The sequence below is a fragment of the Stigmatopora argus genome, chromosome 4, assembly GCF_051989625.1.
Source record: "Stigmatopora argus isolate UIUO_Sarg chromosome 4, RoL_Sarg_1.0, whole genome shotgun sequence".
In the NCBI taxonomy this organism is placed as follows: domain Eukaryota; kingdom Metazoa; phylum Chordata; class Actinopteri; order Syngnathiformes; family Syngnathidae; genus Stigmatopora; species Stigmatopora argus.
The window spans coordinates 14,859,203-14,876,455 of NC_135390.1; the positions used below are offsets into that span (position 1 = coordinate 14,859,203).

The 17,253-nt window shown below is 38.2% G+C and overlaps 1 protein-coding gene across 2 annotated transcripts in view; it reads left to right on the forward strand.

Moving 5' to 3' along the window:
- adamtsl4 (ADAMTS-like 4) overlaps positions 1-15,297 on the forward strand; it is a 59,748-nt gene extending 44,451 nt beyond the window's left edge. For both annotated transcript variants that reach the window (XM_077598523.1, XM_077598522.1), the window contains exons 9-17: positions 1,205-1,316; positions 8,413-8,676; positions 9,255-9,384; positions 10,162-10,366; positions 11,409-11,582; positions 11,671-11,850; positions 12,902-13,081; positions 13,172-13,319; positions 13,898-15,297. In XM_077598523.1, the coding sequence (XP_077454649.1) occupies positions 1,205-1,316; positions 8,413-8,676; positions 9,255-9,384; positions 10,162-10,366; positions 11,409-11,582; positions 11,671-11,850; positions 12,902-13,081; positions 13,172-13,319; positions 13,898-14,028 (1,524 nt within the window). In that variant the 3' untranslated portion in view covers positions 14,029-15,297. The remainder of the gene's footprint in view (positions 1-1,204; positions 1,317-8,412; positions 8,677-9,254; positions 9,385-10,161; positions 10,367-11,408; positions 11,583-11,670; positions 11,851-12,901; positions 13,082-13,171; positions 13,320-13,897) is intronic.
- Positions 15,298-17,253: the final 1,956 nt, after the last annotated feature.

Below are 17,253 nucleotides of genomic sequence, written 5' to 3' on the forward strand. Positions count from 1 at the left end.
AATTTAAGAGTAAAACGCTTTCCAGATGGATGAAAATGGAGCATCTCTGTAGGCGGGGCCACTTGGAAAAAATACAAATCCAAATGAAAATCAGTGCCGTCTGATTAGGATACATCCTTTGGGGGGAGCATGACTGCGGCATGCCAACATTAATCTTTTATAAATGCATATATGAACATACATGACATTGATGGTTTTTTAAATACAAAAATAGGGCACGTTGCAAAGTCAGATACATGGGGAGGAGGACCCAAAAATCTAATTGTTGTTAAGATAAGTAACAATCAAGAAAACTAGATTTAAAAGCCTTGGATCACAATCATGCTTTTTAATAAATATATAGGTGTAATTATTCATTTTATAGGAAACTTTTCTTTTATTTCTATTTTTTTTATTCATATTTTTTTTAACAGGCCCCAACATTTTGAGCCAACCAAAAATGTGTCCTAGAAATAAATAAAAAAAAATCACAAAATAACACAATTTGCAGGATTTTTTTTATAAGAATAATATTATTGTTTTTTTCTTAGCCTTTTTTTTCTAATTGTTGTTAAGATAAGTAACAATTAAGAACACTAGATTTAAAAGGCTTGGATCACAATCATGCTTTTTAATAAATATATGTGTAGTTATTCATTTTATAGGAAACTTTTTTTTTTTTTTTTTTTTTTTTTTTACCAGGCCCCAATATTTTGAGCAAACCAAAAATGTATCCTAGAAATGAATAAATAAATCACAAAATAACACCACATTTGCAGGATTTTTTTTATAAGAATAATATTATTGGTTTTTTCTTAGTCTTTTTTTAATGGCCTTTACAAACAAACAAATTCTGGCATGTTATATACCAAACAAGCAAACGAATCATCACCCATGAATATTAATGCAATTTTTGCAGTGTCACTTTACGCTGATTTTCTGATTTTCATTAACGGGATGGGAATTGGTTCTTTACTTTTAGGGGGTATATTTGATCCAACTCCCCAAAAATCTTTTGTAGTAAAAAGCTCTCTTGGCAGCAGCGGAAAAAAGCAAAGAGGGAAACTAATCTTCAGGGTCATGAAAGTAAAATATCCAAATAAACGTTGACTTAATCCCCCACGAAGCTCAGCATGGGTTCCTTCCCTTTACACCGCGCATAACACATGAAGGCAATATGGTCGATCCCTTTCTCACTGTTCCCTTGCGTGCCTTGTTTGCGCAGATCATCTTCCACCAGCAGAACCCGGGAATCGACTACGAGTTCTACGTCCCCGTTGAGAAGAAGGAAGCAGAGACCCCCAGGGAGAGAGAACCGGCGAGGGCATCCCTTCGCAGTCAGTAGGAACACAAACAACACCGTTAACTGGCATATTTTATCTGGGAACAGTTAAAGTATAATACGAAAATTAAGATGCAGTGAGAATTCAGGAAATTTTTAGCTTCACTTTTTCAATGATCAAGTATTCTTTAAAACCATCGCAGTCGTATACTCTTCAGTATCATATTTTGAGCATTAGAGCACGAGAAACAGTGATATTTAGAAGTTCCGTCTAAAAAAATGAATATTTTTGTTTTTCTGCAAAGTTGTGTTGGGTTCAAACACCAAACATTTGTTTCACCAACCTGTGAAGAAGGAAAGCACAGAGAATTTGAGTTAACTTTATTTAAAAAATGAGAGGTTCTCAGGACCGTTCGCGTCTCAGCCCTTCGAAAACACTCTGAAGAAAATCTTCCTCCGCCTAGTCTCTTATTGTGTTTTGGGAGTGTCCAAGTTACAGGAAGTTTCAAGCTGATCAAAGGAGAGATAGTTCTCTCCCTGTTACAAAAGGTTCTTTGATCATGACCATATGCCCCTTCGAGATAACATCTTTACAGTCTTATTCCTGATATCTTGCAACCCTCACAAAACAGACAAACAGACAGGCGTCCGCCCCCCTGGGTAGTTCCTCTTTGTTGAATAAGGTGAAACTTTCCAGGGGGTCAAGACATCCCCATTCTATTAACTAACATTTCAACAGTCATACCAGAATCAGGATAACTTATATAAAATAATTCCAACATAACCCTCCTGTTTATCCAGATTCTGTTATAAAATATCATCACCCATAACCTCTTCTTTTCAGATTTTCACATTACAGGATCACAAAAATAACAGAAAACGTTACACTCAAAAGTCAATGCCAGAGTCTTTAGCATCTTGGAACATTTCAGGCAGTCCAATGAACTGCATTTCCTTCTCATCCCAGATGCGTCGGCGTCGTCGTCATCCCGTGGTTCGCCTCCAGATGTCAATAAGGCATACATTTCTGATTTGACTGGTTGTATAGCATTTGTTATTAACCTTTCACATAACGCACGAATACAGGGAATACAACAACATCCACAAGTTGTGAGAATGGCAGCAAAAACAGCGATTGACATTAAAACTGATACAATCAACTGTTTGTACTCGCCAAACATGCTACCAAATTCGCCCCACATTGAGGTGTCGACTCCAGAATGTTCTTTCATCTTGCTGTTGAGGGATCGAAGGCCCTCCAGGGCCTTGGTTAAACTCCCGTCAGCTGCTGTGTTGTTAGGGATGAATGTGAGCATGTCAACAGCAATTCTGTTCTGGAACGCCATCAGGAGGTCACCGACAACTGTTCATGGATGGCTGCAAACCCTTCCTCCGTCCTGTTCTGGAGTGGTGCAATTTGGTCAGCGAGTTTATACTCATCTGGTATGCTGCAGGAAACTCCGATGTTGTTGATGTAGATTGGGTCCCCGTCCAAGAGCGGACCGCTTGGCTCTGCCTTTCCAGCGTTGAGGCAGGACGTTTCCCGCACTTGTTTTCCAACTCGAGTCTCTGTGGGCGGGGCGTTCAGATACGCCCAGGCTGTCACTGACAGTCCAGTCACTGTGATGTGGATGGCAACAGCTTTCACTGTGGCTTCTGTATAGAGGTGCAAAGTCTATGGGAGGTCAGGGTTAAGTGAGGGGTGCTCGTGGCTGGTGAGTAGACGTCAGATGAGTTTCTTCACGGACAAGGGTTTTGACACCGTCCGACTTAGTCCACTCAGAGTCACCTGTCTCGAACTCTTTGACCTGAATCGACTTTGACTTTTCAGCGATCTTTGCTGCTGTGGAGGTTGGTGAGTTGGGCCACGAATGGGTCTTCCCATCGTGGAGAGAACCAGGACTTCATTTTTATGACTCGGATCAGGATCCAGTCACCTGGCTACACCACCTCCTGCAAGATAGACAAAAGATCACGGCACCTTACATGTTCTTTGGATGAGTTTCTCTCCTTCATCTTCCCATAAAGGAAGTTGAAATGGTCTTCCAATAACTATCTCAAAAGGTGTTAATCTCAAGGTAGTTCTACCAGTTGTTTTGCCATGTTTTGCACTATGCTGTTTGAAAAATGAGCTCCATTGTCACTCCAGATGATTTTGGAGATCCCATGTTCTTTACAGATCAATAAAAAATAACAAATTAAACAGTTCCTACAAAAATTTAAAATAGGTATTTATACCTCTTCACCATACCTCCCCCCTGTTGAGACATTTATGGCTCAATTATGGAATACATTTTTGGTAGGTACGGTAGGCCTTTAGCTTTGTACAGTTCGTCTGCTGACTGTTCTTGAGATCGGCTCAGTTTTGTTGCTGTGCATACTGCTGTGTTCTGTCGTTGTCTTTAACACGTGCTTAACATTCATCATTATGTTTGTGAAAATTTAAAATGCCTTATTAGTCAAAATTAAACATGCTAGCTGATATTCTATTTTGAACACTGCTTCCTTGTTAAGATCAAAACCCATATTTGTTTTTTCCTCTTTCCTACAATTACACAAATTAACTAATCATACTAAGAATAGGAAAAATACAAAAAGCAAACCAGGCTGCTTCCTCCCCAGGAAAACAGCTTTCCCGTTCTCTGTAACAGTTTAGATTCACATCAATTATATTCAGAAACAAAATGCACACATTTATAATTCTAAATAGAATTGAACCCAGTAAAATATAATCACCCTTTGTTTGTCAGGGTCAATATTTTTAACATAATTGTATCTTTTAGAGCAATTAAAGCCCATTACTTTTAAAATGCATACTAATCAAGTCCCAAATTCATCTAACAATGTGTATTGCGTTGCATATTAACCTCAGTGTTTTCTAATTCAAAATATCCCAAACTAGTAGTCTTATTATCAAATGTAACATTCCATTGTCTTCGGAGTTTGCCAATCATCTCCTATAAAACTTTCTTAATCAATATTTTTCAATAGTCAGGCATAAAATTAAATTCTAGTTACATTTCTATCCATTGTAGTTTCTCTTTTCTCTCTAATTGTTTACTTCAAAAAATATGTAAGAAGATCTAGTCACAATTGTTTACTTTAACTATCTGTAAGAAGGTGTAGTCTCAATTGAAACGCTTTTTTTTATATGGAGACAATAAAACCAATATAAAAAGTTCCTTATGGCTTACAGCATTGCTCCCCGAGCAATAATCTTTCCAATCAATATTGGAGTGCTTGCCATTTTGTCTGATTACGTCAAAAAGTTTATCTTACCTGTCTCATCATACGTTTCAACTGAGAGAACCTTCTTACAGAGCACAAAATGGATCCGCTATTTTCATGTCTGTTGGTTTGGTCAGGAACAATTGCACTCTCATCCCGGGTTGCTCATCATGTTTCCTGTTGAGAAATGCAATCTCCCTCTGCCAACCCAAAATTAATGCGTTTCTTTAAAGTTTTTTCTTTTATGCAGACATATGATTAGCCTCATCCTCCAATTCCAATCGTGTAGTGAATAATGGTGTTTGGTATATTCCACTAAATTAGATTTCCATATATATTTTTTTTTTTTTATTTTTTATTTTTTTTCGAACGAAATATGGAAACTTTTGTCAATTCAGTCAATTATTCTGTTAACACAATTTGGATGCCATTATCACAATAAATCAATAGTACTTTGGAATTTGGTATCAAGCACTGTCTTTTCAGTGCTCCTAAATTTTGCATAGCAGATTTGTTTCTCCACTTCAAATTTCACGTTTGGAGTACTGCTGCTTTTACCATTAAAATTTCATTTGACTAAACAATTTTCCATAATTTTCATCAAAATTTGATTTCAAATTTCTAAATCATTTTCCACCTTGATATCTGATTGATTATATCTTGATGGTCGGCCAATTAGAAACACAAAAAGACAAACAATTTATCTAAATTTACCTAATAATTTGGATAAATGCCATTTCTGCATTGTTTTCATGTTTGATATCATTAATAATTTGGATGATTCTTAATACTTAAGTCTAAATCGCAAATCACTCTCATATTTCTAAAACCCAATAGTTAAAGCTCTGGCTGAATTCCTATTCGCTCTAAGAAGGCGGTTTTATTTAAAATAAGAGCCATTTTCTGTGCTCACTATTACCTCAATTACAATTTAGGGAAAATAACCTTTCACTAGGCATTTCCTAATATAAATTTTAGTGTTTAATAAAAGACCCATAATTTTTTCACTAATATATCATAACACTATCAACTATCTCTGTCTCTCTTGTGGTAGTCTTTCCTGCCCTTTGTTTTTGGTGTGAAGGGAGCAGTAAACTGTATGGGCGAAGCCCCCCCCCCCCTCTCCTTTTGTTTGCAAAGAGTGTTTAGCTTGAGGGGGGTCCGCATCTGTGAAGGGGGGTTTCACCACCTTTTTTATCTATCTATTCCCTTACTTTTGTTAACCATTTGTTTTGCTACCTCCTGTTTTAGTCGTGCGCTATCATGTCGTCGCTGTGCGCGGGGAGGGTTGCCCCCGCATTCCCTGGCTATGTGGCCCTCTTTGCCGCACGACCAGCAGGCCCCCTTTCCCCCCCCTCGTCGTCGTGCTCCCTGCTTACATGTGGAGCCTCGCACGAGGAGAGCTGAAGAGGGACCACTGTTTTTTTAACAGGCCTAATATATATATCTCTTCTCTTTTTTGTTTAGCTACTTTCTCAACCTCTTCTATTTGCCCTGCTATTCGCAACCACGCTTTGGTTTGATCATAACCTTGTTTTTGCATTTTACTTCGTTTTTTGTTACACGATTTTTCGATTTTTTGTTGTAGTTCACGGATATCTTTTATTATTAGTCTACCAGTGAACCCATATTTTTTTACCCAATAACGCAAGGATTCCACCGCGTCGGGATCCTCTCTATGAACTATCTTCCAGTCTTTAGACGCAAGTTCCGAGAGGAATTCCTCTTTTTTACTTGTTTTACTTTGTACTTTACCCATTTTTGAATAAAATTTAGTCCCAGTGGGTCTTTGCACCTATAGTGCACTAACACTGGGTTTAGGCAACAGGATGTCGATAAATTCCTTTAGTGGTAAACTCACTTCAACCTTTTCAGGCGGAGTCTCATGTCTACATACATCCACTAAAGGTCGACATTTGTCTCCTGTTGTTTGATATGAGATACAAATCACCAAATGGTAAAATGTATTTCCAAACACACTTTTTTGCACGTTCACTCCTTTTAATTCACTTATTTATTTCTCTTTAACCAGGACTCTATCCTTTTTTTCTCTTTTCATTCAATACACCCAGAACTCCACTATCCGTCACAGATTTTTCCTATTCAATACATCCTGGATTTCGCTTTCCTTTACAGAATTTAATTAGTGTGCTAAAACTAAGGGTGTCTGTCCGCCTGCGAAAGTTTGTTGTTTGAATTTGACCTCTGTACGCATGTGGAATTTTGTTGTTTGAATTTTTTTTACCTGATAGGGCTCTAGGATTCTCAGGGTTTTCATTTCTTTTTAATCAGGACTCCGCTATCCTTTACAGAGTTTAATTAGTCTTTTGCAACTAAGGGTGTCTGTTACGCCAACGGATTTAATTTTACAGAGTTTAATTAGTCTTTCCAACTAAAGGGGTCTGTTACGCCTTCATTCATTCATTTTTTCTCATTCATTCCTTTTTTAAATAAAATTCACTCACGATTCTCTGCGTCCTCGGTATCCCTTCAACCTTTGGACCCCAGCCCGTAAGGAAGAAACAGTCCTGGAAAAGGATTTTTATGCTGTGGCCACAGACTTTTCTGGATCTTGCTCACCCGCTGGGATCGTCCGGTATCTTGGAATCCGGCTCGAAGGACCAATTAAATGTTAGGTTCAAACACCAAACATTTGTTTCACCAACCTGTGAAGAAGGAAAGCACAGAGAATTTGAGTTAACTTTATTTAAAAAATGAGAGGTTCTCAGGACCGTTCGCGTCTCAGCCCTTCGAAAACACTCTGAAGAAAATCTTCCTCCGCCTAGTCTCTTATTGTGTTTTGGGAGTGTCCAAGTTACAGGAAGTTTCAAGCTGATCAAAGGAGAGATAGTTCTCTCCCTGTTACAAAAGGTTCTTTGATCATGACCATATGCCCCTTCGAGATAACATCTTTACAGTCTTATTCCTGATATCTTGCAACCCTCACAAAACAGACAAACAGACAGGCGTCCGCCCCCCTGGGTAGTTCCTCTTTGTTGAATAAGGTGAAACTTTCCAGGGGGTCAAGACATCCCCATTCTATTAACTAACATTTCAACAGTCATACCAGAATCAGGATAACTTATATAAAATAATTCCAACAAGTTGTTACACTTAAATACAAATTATTAGTGCTCTCGAAATATGTATTTTGTGGAGAGGAGACGTGGCATAAAAAAATGCTACTAGAAAAAAGTAAATCGTGATTTTATATTAGAATAATGGCAGAGACTAAATAAATTGCTATGACTCATGAAAATCGGGTATGGGCCCCGTCTTTGGGGAAAGATCGATGTGTTTAGAGCATATGTGTCAAAGTGGCGGCCCGGGGGCCAAATCTGGCCCGCCGCATCATTTTGTGTGGCCCGGGAAAGTAAATCATGAGTGCCGACTTTCTGTTTTAGGATCAAATTAAAATGAAGAGTATAGATGTATATTAAAGTTCCTGATTTTCCCCCTTTTTAAATCAATACTTGTAAATTTTTTACCATTTTTTTCTGTGTTTTTAGTTCAAAAATCATTTTGTAAAATCTAAAAATATATTTAAAAAAAGCTAAAATAAACATTGTTTTACATCTATAAAAAACGGAATATTCAGGACTTTTAATCTAGTTCTTTTAATCCATTTATAAAAAGTCTATCTAAGTTTATCTAAAATGGTCCGGCCCACATGAAATCGAGTTGACGTTAACGCGGCCCGCGAACCAACCCCTGGTTTAGGGGTTAGGGTGGGTATTACTATGGGCCAAGTAGGAGGGCTCACCACGTGTGCGCATGACCTACTACACGGAAGGCAGGCGTCATGCGACAGTGACTTCATCATGATGTGATCAACACTGGTTTCCATAACATTGGCATTCCTGCCTTGTCTCATTCTTCCAGATGCTTCTTAATGTCCTTCCTATTTGTTCTCCTTCCCCCAGGTCCTCTGACTGTGTCAATAGAAGAGCCTCCTCCTGCCGCTCCTCCTCTTCCCATCCCTTCTTTTCACTCCTCCTCCTCCTCTTCGCCCGTATACGTTCCCCCGTCGTCTGACCGCTGGACCGGCGAAAGGTCGCGACCCCGGGCCTCGGCGCCCAATCGCAATGCCCGGATCCCGCCCCGCACCGACTTGCCGTTGGACACTCAGCCGCCGTTTGTGTGGAGGAGAGGCGCGCTGTCACAGTGTTCGGTTTCCTGTGGTAAAGGTCAGATGACATGCTTCCATCAGAACCAAACCGAGTGCATGCACACCCGCGTTCAAAGGTTTTGAGACACTTTCCCAGCTGGCTGAATGGTGAATTTTCTTAAAACTTTTGACTCGGGTTAGTTCAGTCATTCATTTTCCCTACAGTTTATCCTCACACGGTTTGCGGGGGGTGCTGGAGCCTATCCAAACTAACTACGGGCACCAGGTGGGGGACTCCCTGAATTGGTGGCCAGCCAATCGCAGGGCACGAGGAGACAGACAACCAATCATACCTAGGAGCATTTCAGAATGTTCAATTTTTTTATTAAAAAATTTGGCTGGGATGATCGAGTTCAAGTGTATTGGATGGCAGTTGCTGTCAATGGCAGCTAAAGAGTTGAACCAAACTTAAGCAGAAGGAAAATGGTGATTACTTATAAGTGACAATCTTACTTTAAAACACTACAAAATCTATATTTCTGCTGGTGGTCCATTTTGGCGTAGATTGCTCCCTTCAAACGATGTGATCTGTCGCCCTCTCACGGATGTTGTTTGCAAGTACGACATGACTAAACGTTCCCCTCCAATCCATTCCAGGTCATCAATTTCGTGAGATCATCTGCATTGATCGCCACACAGATGAGGAAGTTCCCGAGAGGAAATGCGACTCTGCCGCTAAACCAGTGCCAGAGGAGGAACCTTGCAACGTACACGCTTGTCCACCATTGTAAGGAGCTACACATGCCAACACCAATTTGCTACCCCGAATATTTTTTTTGAATAATACAGATTTATTTACAAAATAATGACATATGATATTCATATGCATTTCCATTATTTTGTCTTACAACATTATGTGTTATAATAATACTACAACATTGTGTACAAATAATGATGGCAAAAAAATATGATATTGACAATGATATATGATAGGAAAATATGAATTGTAATCATAATTTCGTGTTTTGTTTAAAGATATATCAAAAATAAAAACACAAAATAGTGTATTATCATAATATGGATTAAAATAATACATGATTTTTTTATCTATAAAATTCAAAAATAGGATAATAACAGTGGTTTTTATTACATACAAAAAGTTATTTATGTACGAATAAATTACCCTTTGATTAATTCCTGAATTATCTTGAACACAATCATACATACAGACTGACATACAGAACCGTATATAACCTCTGCCTTATTTATATATACATGTATAAATAAAATAAATATATAAAAGACATATGGGCAAATGATAATAAAAGTAGTTTAATGACAAAAAAATCCACGAAAATTGAAAAAAAACCTATACATTTTATGTCTCAATGTTTTTTCAGCATTTCAAACACGGAACGGTCCAAACGTTTATTCACAATTACAATAATAGATCATATTTTACATTTCAAATTCTCTTGATCATTTTGTCTTCCGTCGCTGTCAAAATTCAATTGGCGTCCTCATGAGTGAGCCACGTTTCTTTCCTTGTGTCCCCCGGCCTTAGCTGGGAGGCGAGCGCTTGGTCGGAGTGCAGCGTCTCCTGCGGGCCTGGCTTGCAGCAGCGACAGCTCCAGTGCAGGCAGAGTTTTGGCAACCGCTCCACCATGGTCCACCCCCAGCGCTGCGCCAACCTCAGCCCGCCAGAGTCCACACAGGCCTGCCAGCTCCAGCTTTGCTCCCACTGGGAGGTCGGCCCCGACTGGAGCACGGTAAGAAATAATGTTTGTGTGTCCCCGATTACTTTGGATTCTGACATTCCGCCCTTTAAAGGAAAATGTCCCTGTTTCCCTTGAATTTCATTCCTGCAGTACTTTATCAGACTAACAGCCCTTTGGGGAACTTAAGTGGCTGTTTAAATGTATCAAATGGATCATGAAAGTCTCAGCCTAAGATAAGATAAAAACTCTTTTGATCCAACTCTAGGAGAATGTATTTGTTCCAGTTGTAACATAAGGACAAATGCAACAAAGCAAACTTTTTACACTGATTACTTTTTGCAAGTTGGTACCATCATCATTTCAGATGTTAAATACATTGTGTTCTTGTAAAACAACACATTTTTGGGGTCCTTATAGGTACTATATTGACTATTGTTATTAGCCACTGTAACATTATTGACAGTTTCAACACTGTACCAAACAATAAGAGGAAAAAACATAAATGATCCTGTATATTCTTAAAAATTAAATATAAATGAATAACATGGGCAGTAAGGCTTTTAAAAGCGAGCCATTGCACTCGATATATTGCAGTTTATTGAACTGTAGGCGTATTGCTGCGTACTGAGCAATAGACTAATATGAAATTTTCCAGGAAATCATCCATGAAAATATGTCATCAAAAATAAGTGCCACAAACTAAAAGTACAGTGTATGATGATATCATAGATCATGATAAAATTATTTCACTTGCGTCACTAAAGTAACAAATTAAATGCTTTGGAGTCAAGCTTAAGTATAAATGATCACTGTAATGGATAAACAAAATAGAATAAAATTAAGGTTTTATTCCAAATACTAGTGTAAATCTTGCATGAGTTTTATCATGACATTTTAGGCTGATTGTGATAAATCACATGGTTCTACAACTAATAATTCTTTTTCCCAGGTAGTCCATTCTAACAGTTGCGGTCTATCATGTTTAGTTGAATCAATTCCCTAAATTATATTTAATTATGGTTCTACTTAAATACAGTCCACTAACTTGACCCAGTAAAGCAGAAGCGTTTATTCATTGCATGTGTATGTACAGTGTTCCGTGGATTGCGGCGTGGGAAAGAAAACGAGGAGTGTGCGTTGTGTGAGCGATCAAGGCAGCGTGGTCAACGACGTGGAATGCAGCTCTAGGGTTCGCCCGGTGGGCAGCGAGGAGTGCAACATGGGTCCTTGTGTGACCAACTGGTACTCATCCGCCTGGTCCAGCGCTGTGAGTGTACTGCCCGTATCGGACGCCGGGACCAATCACCCTCTAGTTGCCCGTAAATCGCTCTCCACTCCGCTTTTTTTTGTCCAAGTGCTCGGCGCAATGTGGCCCCGGTGTGCAGAAGAGGGACGTGGTCTGTCTGACCCGCGGAGGGGTCCGCGAGGGCGAGGGAGCCGGGGACTGCGTCGGGGAGAAACCGGCTGAGCTGAAAGCTTGCAACGGGGGTCCCTGTGTTCCCATCACCATGTGGTACAGCAGCCCGTGGACGCAGGTATAAAAATGACACGTTTCTTTTTGGAACGTACAAGACTTCTCGAATGTATTGTATTTATTTATTTATTACAACTTTAATCATCCCGTATTCAGGAAATTTCGTTGTCACAGTAGCAAGAGGGTGAGGATGCAGAAATAGGAAAGGCATTTTAGACATAAATAGATAGCTAATAAGTAAGTTAATAAATAAATACATGAATAAATATATAAATAAATAAGCGTGTTTCTGAAATATATATATATATTTGTATATCTATATGTATATATGTATATATGTATATATATATATATATATATATATATATATATATGTATATGTATATATGTATATGTGTATATATATGTGTATTATATATATGTGTGTATATGTATATGTATGTGTATATATATGTATATGTGTGTATATATATGTATATGTGTATATATATGTGTATATATATATATATATATATATATATATATATATATATATATATATATATATATATATGTGTGTGTGTATATATATGTATATATATATGTGTGTGTATATATATATGTATATATGTATATATACACATATATAAGCACATATATACATACATACACTAAGATGTACATGCATGCATATATGTATATATATATATATATATATATATATATATATATATATATATATATATATGTGTGTGTGTATATATATGTATATATATATGTGTGTGTATATATATATGTATATATGTATATATACACATATATAAGCACATATATACATACATACACTAAGATGTACATGCATGCATACGGTAGGTCTTAACACTCAGCCATGTGTTTTGTTAAAGATTAGAAATTGTACCTTTCGAGCAGTGGTGTCAAACTTAAGGCCTGTGGGCCAGGTGCGGCCCGTTAGGGCTCCAATCTGGCCCACAGAGTTGTTCGGCATGACAAGCACTTTGTAGCACATTCATTCTGTATCGTCTCCAATGCACACTTGAAGTTTGTCCTGCATTCATAATACATGATGCTTATTTTGTATATGGCAACATGACAAAATGATGTTCCTGTCGCAGTGCAATGTTCCGTGCGGGAACGGCACACAGCGGAGAGACATCATTTGCGTCCAGAAGACGGGCAACGATTTCACAGTTGCGCCCTCAGCCGAATGCGTGCACGTGGATAAACCGCCGGCGGTGCAGGAGTGCGAGATGGGGGACTGTCATCCACAGTGGTTCACAACGGAGTGGAGCGCGGTAAGAGGGCGTGGCTACGTAGTCAAGTGACATTCAAGTTAGAACACTGTTAATAACGGTGTTGTTGTTTTTTTTTTTTGGTGGTTTTAGTGCTCGCGCTCTTGCGGAAAAGGCCTACAGATGAGGGAGGTCCGGTGTCTGACGGCAGACAAAAAGCACAGCCAAATCTGCGATGTCAACATCAAGCCTGACCAGGAACAAATATGCAACCCCATACCGTGCAGTCCACAAGTCACAGGTTCCTTTGCACTCACACTACACACGCTTTCACATATTTGTAATGATTACATGTGGATTTAGCAAAATATCTTTCGATTCATATCAATTCAGGCCACGTTTACACGACAACGATCTTAAGCCAAAATGCAAAAGTGGCGTGTCAAGGAAAAGATGAATTATGTCATGTTATCGGATTTCAAATATCTTTTCAGTTTTAGAAAGCCGGTCACGATCACAACAAGGAAAAATGAAAATGAAAATGTTCAGTTGCTAATCTGTTTGCTATTGTCGGAATGATTCTTAAACATTGTCATTTTAAAAAGTCTGTCTACACACATATTATAAAAAAAAAAATGTAACCATCTATAAATGGCAATTGTTTCGTACATACCGAGATAACATAAACATTTATGCCCTTTAATATACACACTGTAATTATCTTGGAATCTTTTCATGTCATTTCACCATTCACCACACGTAAAAAAATATAAGGCTATTCGCAATTACAATACAATATAGTATAAAATATGAAGATTCCTTATCAACCTGTCTCTGATTCTCTCTCTCTCTCTCTCTCTCTTTGTTTGTGAATCCCAGACGAGAACTGCAGAGACAAACGGCACAACTGTGTGATGGTGGTGCAGGCCAGACTTTGTGTCTACTCCTACTACAAGACAGCGTGTTGCGCCTCGTGCACGCAAAGCGCGCAGCGTGCCAAGAGAAACTGAAAGGTCAATCGCTGGTAACCCCGGTGTGCTTGAAGTTCAACATTGGGCCCCCATAGCTCAATGCCTCGCCCCCGTCGCAACTGCTCTCTAGAAGTGAGTCACAGTTTTCAACATCTAGTCATTTTCACCTTTTAGTTCAGGTAAAAACACTGTCAAAGCAACCATTTTATTTCCCCTGTGGTCTCTTACTATTTCGCCACAGCTTGCCTATCGTTACTCACTGTCTATGGGCCATGTGATTTCCACTCAGAGTGCAAAATTGTTTTCAAACTTTTTATTTTTCATTTTAAATCCCTTCTTATTTTGAACAGCCAGCTAGTCGTGCATACCTCCGATTTCAAAAGTAGCTGTAGAAACGTGTAGGACTTAGTGGACTGAATCTAGTACTGTAAATACAGAATCTCAGCCAAAATAGCCAATTATTGAAGGATTTCTTTCGCCAAAAAATATCTCCTTAAAGTGTCCTTTCAGTGTTCATTGCAGTTAACAAAAAATTCAACCAAAGGAGGGAATGAACGACCAAATGAGGAAAAGCCAATATGTTCCCACAGCACAGGGCTATTTAGATTAATCATTGTCATTAAATTTCACAAATAGACCAAAGTGATATTCACAACATCTAATTCCAATTTTTATGTTTCAGCCCCATAAAAGTTTAACAAACGTCTAATTTCCGTGATGAAATATTCAACCTCTGCCTTGTTAGTTATTTCTTTTGCACAATGCAATGATCCCCTGTATATACTGTGTGTGTGTGTGTGATTCCCTTTTTTTTTCTACCTTTTACTCAGCACAAAATCATTATCACACACACACTCTCACTCCTAAGGTGAGGGATCTGTATATTCTGTATGTTTTTAATGTGTATAAAATGTTTTGAACATAGTAGGCGCTTATATTTTTAATTGAGTATATATAGTTGCTATTGTCATAGACTGAATTTATTCACAGAACTGGCATATCCATAACTTTAAGAAGTGAGATCTGGATTTTTTTCTACTTCCTCTGCTTCCAATTCAGTCATCCTGCCTCCCGTGTAGTGACATTTTATACATATACACGTATATATAAATAAAAAAGTGAAAGGACAGTAATTTATCTGTATCTAAAAAACATGTAATTTATTATTTTTTCATATTTTCTTTCTGTAGCAGCTACCAGAAATGATTACACACGCACACGCACACCTTGTAGTACACAAAAACAGTGTGACAAACTCACTATGCCAGTGCTTCAGTGAATAAAAGTTGAACATTGGATAAATGAAAACTTGTGTTCATTGTTCAAAGAAAATATATTTGACAGTTTTCTTCAATAGGTGGCGTTAGTGAGTTGTACATTTTAAAGTTCGGTAGTGTTTCTCAAGCTTACTCTGGACACTACAACAAAGATTGTTTATTTAAACTATCTATGTATGAACAAACAAACTTAATAGTTTAATTGAGCAATCAGGAGTAATCATATACTTCTTGCTCTATTTTAAAGTTATAGCTAATATGATGAATGCCTTCTTTGTTTCCTAAGTATATCTTGTTTGTTTATTTGATAATACTCAATGATTAATTTCCTCACTCCATCACAGGGTTTCTCGAAACATAATGGTGGGATCTAAACTGCATTACAGGTAAACTTTTATTGAATTTTAAATCGTTACCGCTAAAATGTAAGCTATATTATTCATCATCAAGTAGCTGAGACAATTTCGTGTCTAATCCTTGTAATAGTAAATCATGTTTATTTCCAGCATTGGTTGATGTTATGATCAGCCATGTTGTAATTTGGTACATTTGTATGCTTTCGAATTTTACTTTTCCTACCAGGCCCAATGACAACACTGGGAAAAATTCTGGAAAAACAATCTACTATGTTAAGGTTAAAACTGATTCCAAAATTTCAATCCTTTTTTAAAATTATTTAAAATTAAATAATGTTACTGCTCGCACTTTGACACATTATTTCAGTAGCCATATTTGTTCTAAAAACAGATCCTTAAATAAACCCTATTTCTTTTATATGTCATTGTGGGTCAGAATCTGATATTTTATTGAGCATATGGCTTTAAGTACTGAGATCAGTTTTGGATTCCTCACCCAAAAATTTGTTCTTCAGTGTTAGGATTGCTTCATGACCTTTACCTTAAAGACAAGGTTGCCACAACCTGGGTTTCTCTTCTTTTTTTTAATCATAGTAGTAGTATGAGTAGTAGTTGTGTGCATGTGGGGTGGGGAGATTCCACAACTCCTATAGCGTGCGCCCTTCCCTCCCTGAACACAGGCCACCTCCTCGGGGCCTTGCGTGCTCCTGTCAAACACTCATGGTTTCCCCCGGTGTGGTGCGATACATGCAAGTCAGTGTATACTTGCTGGATGTTCAGGTTTCGATGAGAGATGCTTTCACAGAGAGCACAAGGGCAATTTGACCTTTGACTTGTAAATGAGCATTAACCTTGGAACTCAAAACACTCTCTCGTGCACGCCTATACGTCAGACTCGCTTGCGCCATTCCATCCCATTGAGTGAAACGGCACAATTGAGTGAAAAGTAGGCCAACTCCTTCCACCTCCTCCCTTTCCGTCTTTCCTCCGAGTGGGCGTGAGCGTAATTGCGCTCTCCGGCGTGAGCGGCAGCTGGAGTCAGTCATGAGCGTGTGCTCGGATGGCGTCTGGGGCGTGCATCACAAGCCAATGTATAGCTCCACACTTGCCTCCTCCCCCTCCAATTTTTGCCTTATTTATCAAAATGCGTGAACAACACAAGGCCCAGCAAACGGGGAGTTGAGCTCTACTTGTACTGCACAGCATGTAATGTATGTGAGATGGATAGTATAAAGAGGGATATAATTTGACATGTAGGAACAGATTAAGACAAATATAGTACAGCCAAGTATATTTATCGACATTTGAAAGATTATTTCAAAGCAGAAAGAGTAAACTTATAATGATATATGATATGTTGATATTAATGAAACACCTACTTTCAGGCTAAATTATATCTACTTTTTTGACATATTTTGCCATCAGTGACCGCCAAAGTGAAAAGAATACTTATATTACACAGATACTGATTTCATGTAATTGCTTGCACAATTGTGTACTGTAATTCTTGATTGGTTAGAAAAGTATCTGTTAAAAAAAAGTAGCAATTTCAAAACCCAACTGAGTTTTGAACCACGTACCTATTTTTCCCCAGCACTCTCTGTTTCACTTTCGTGCTGTTTTAAAATAAA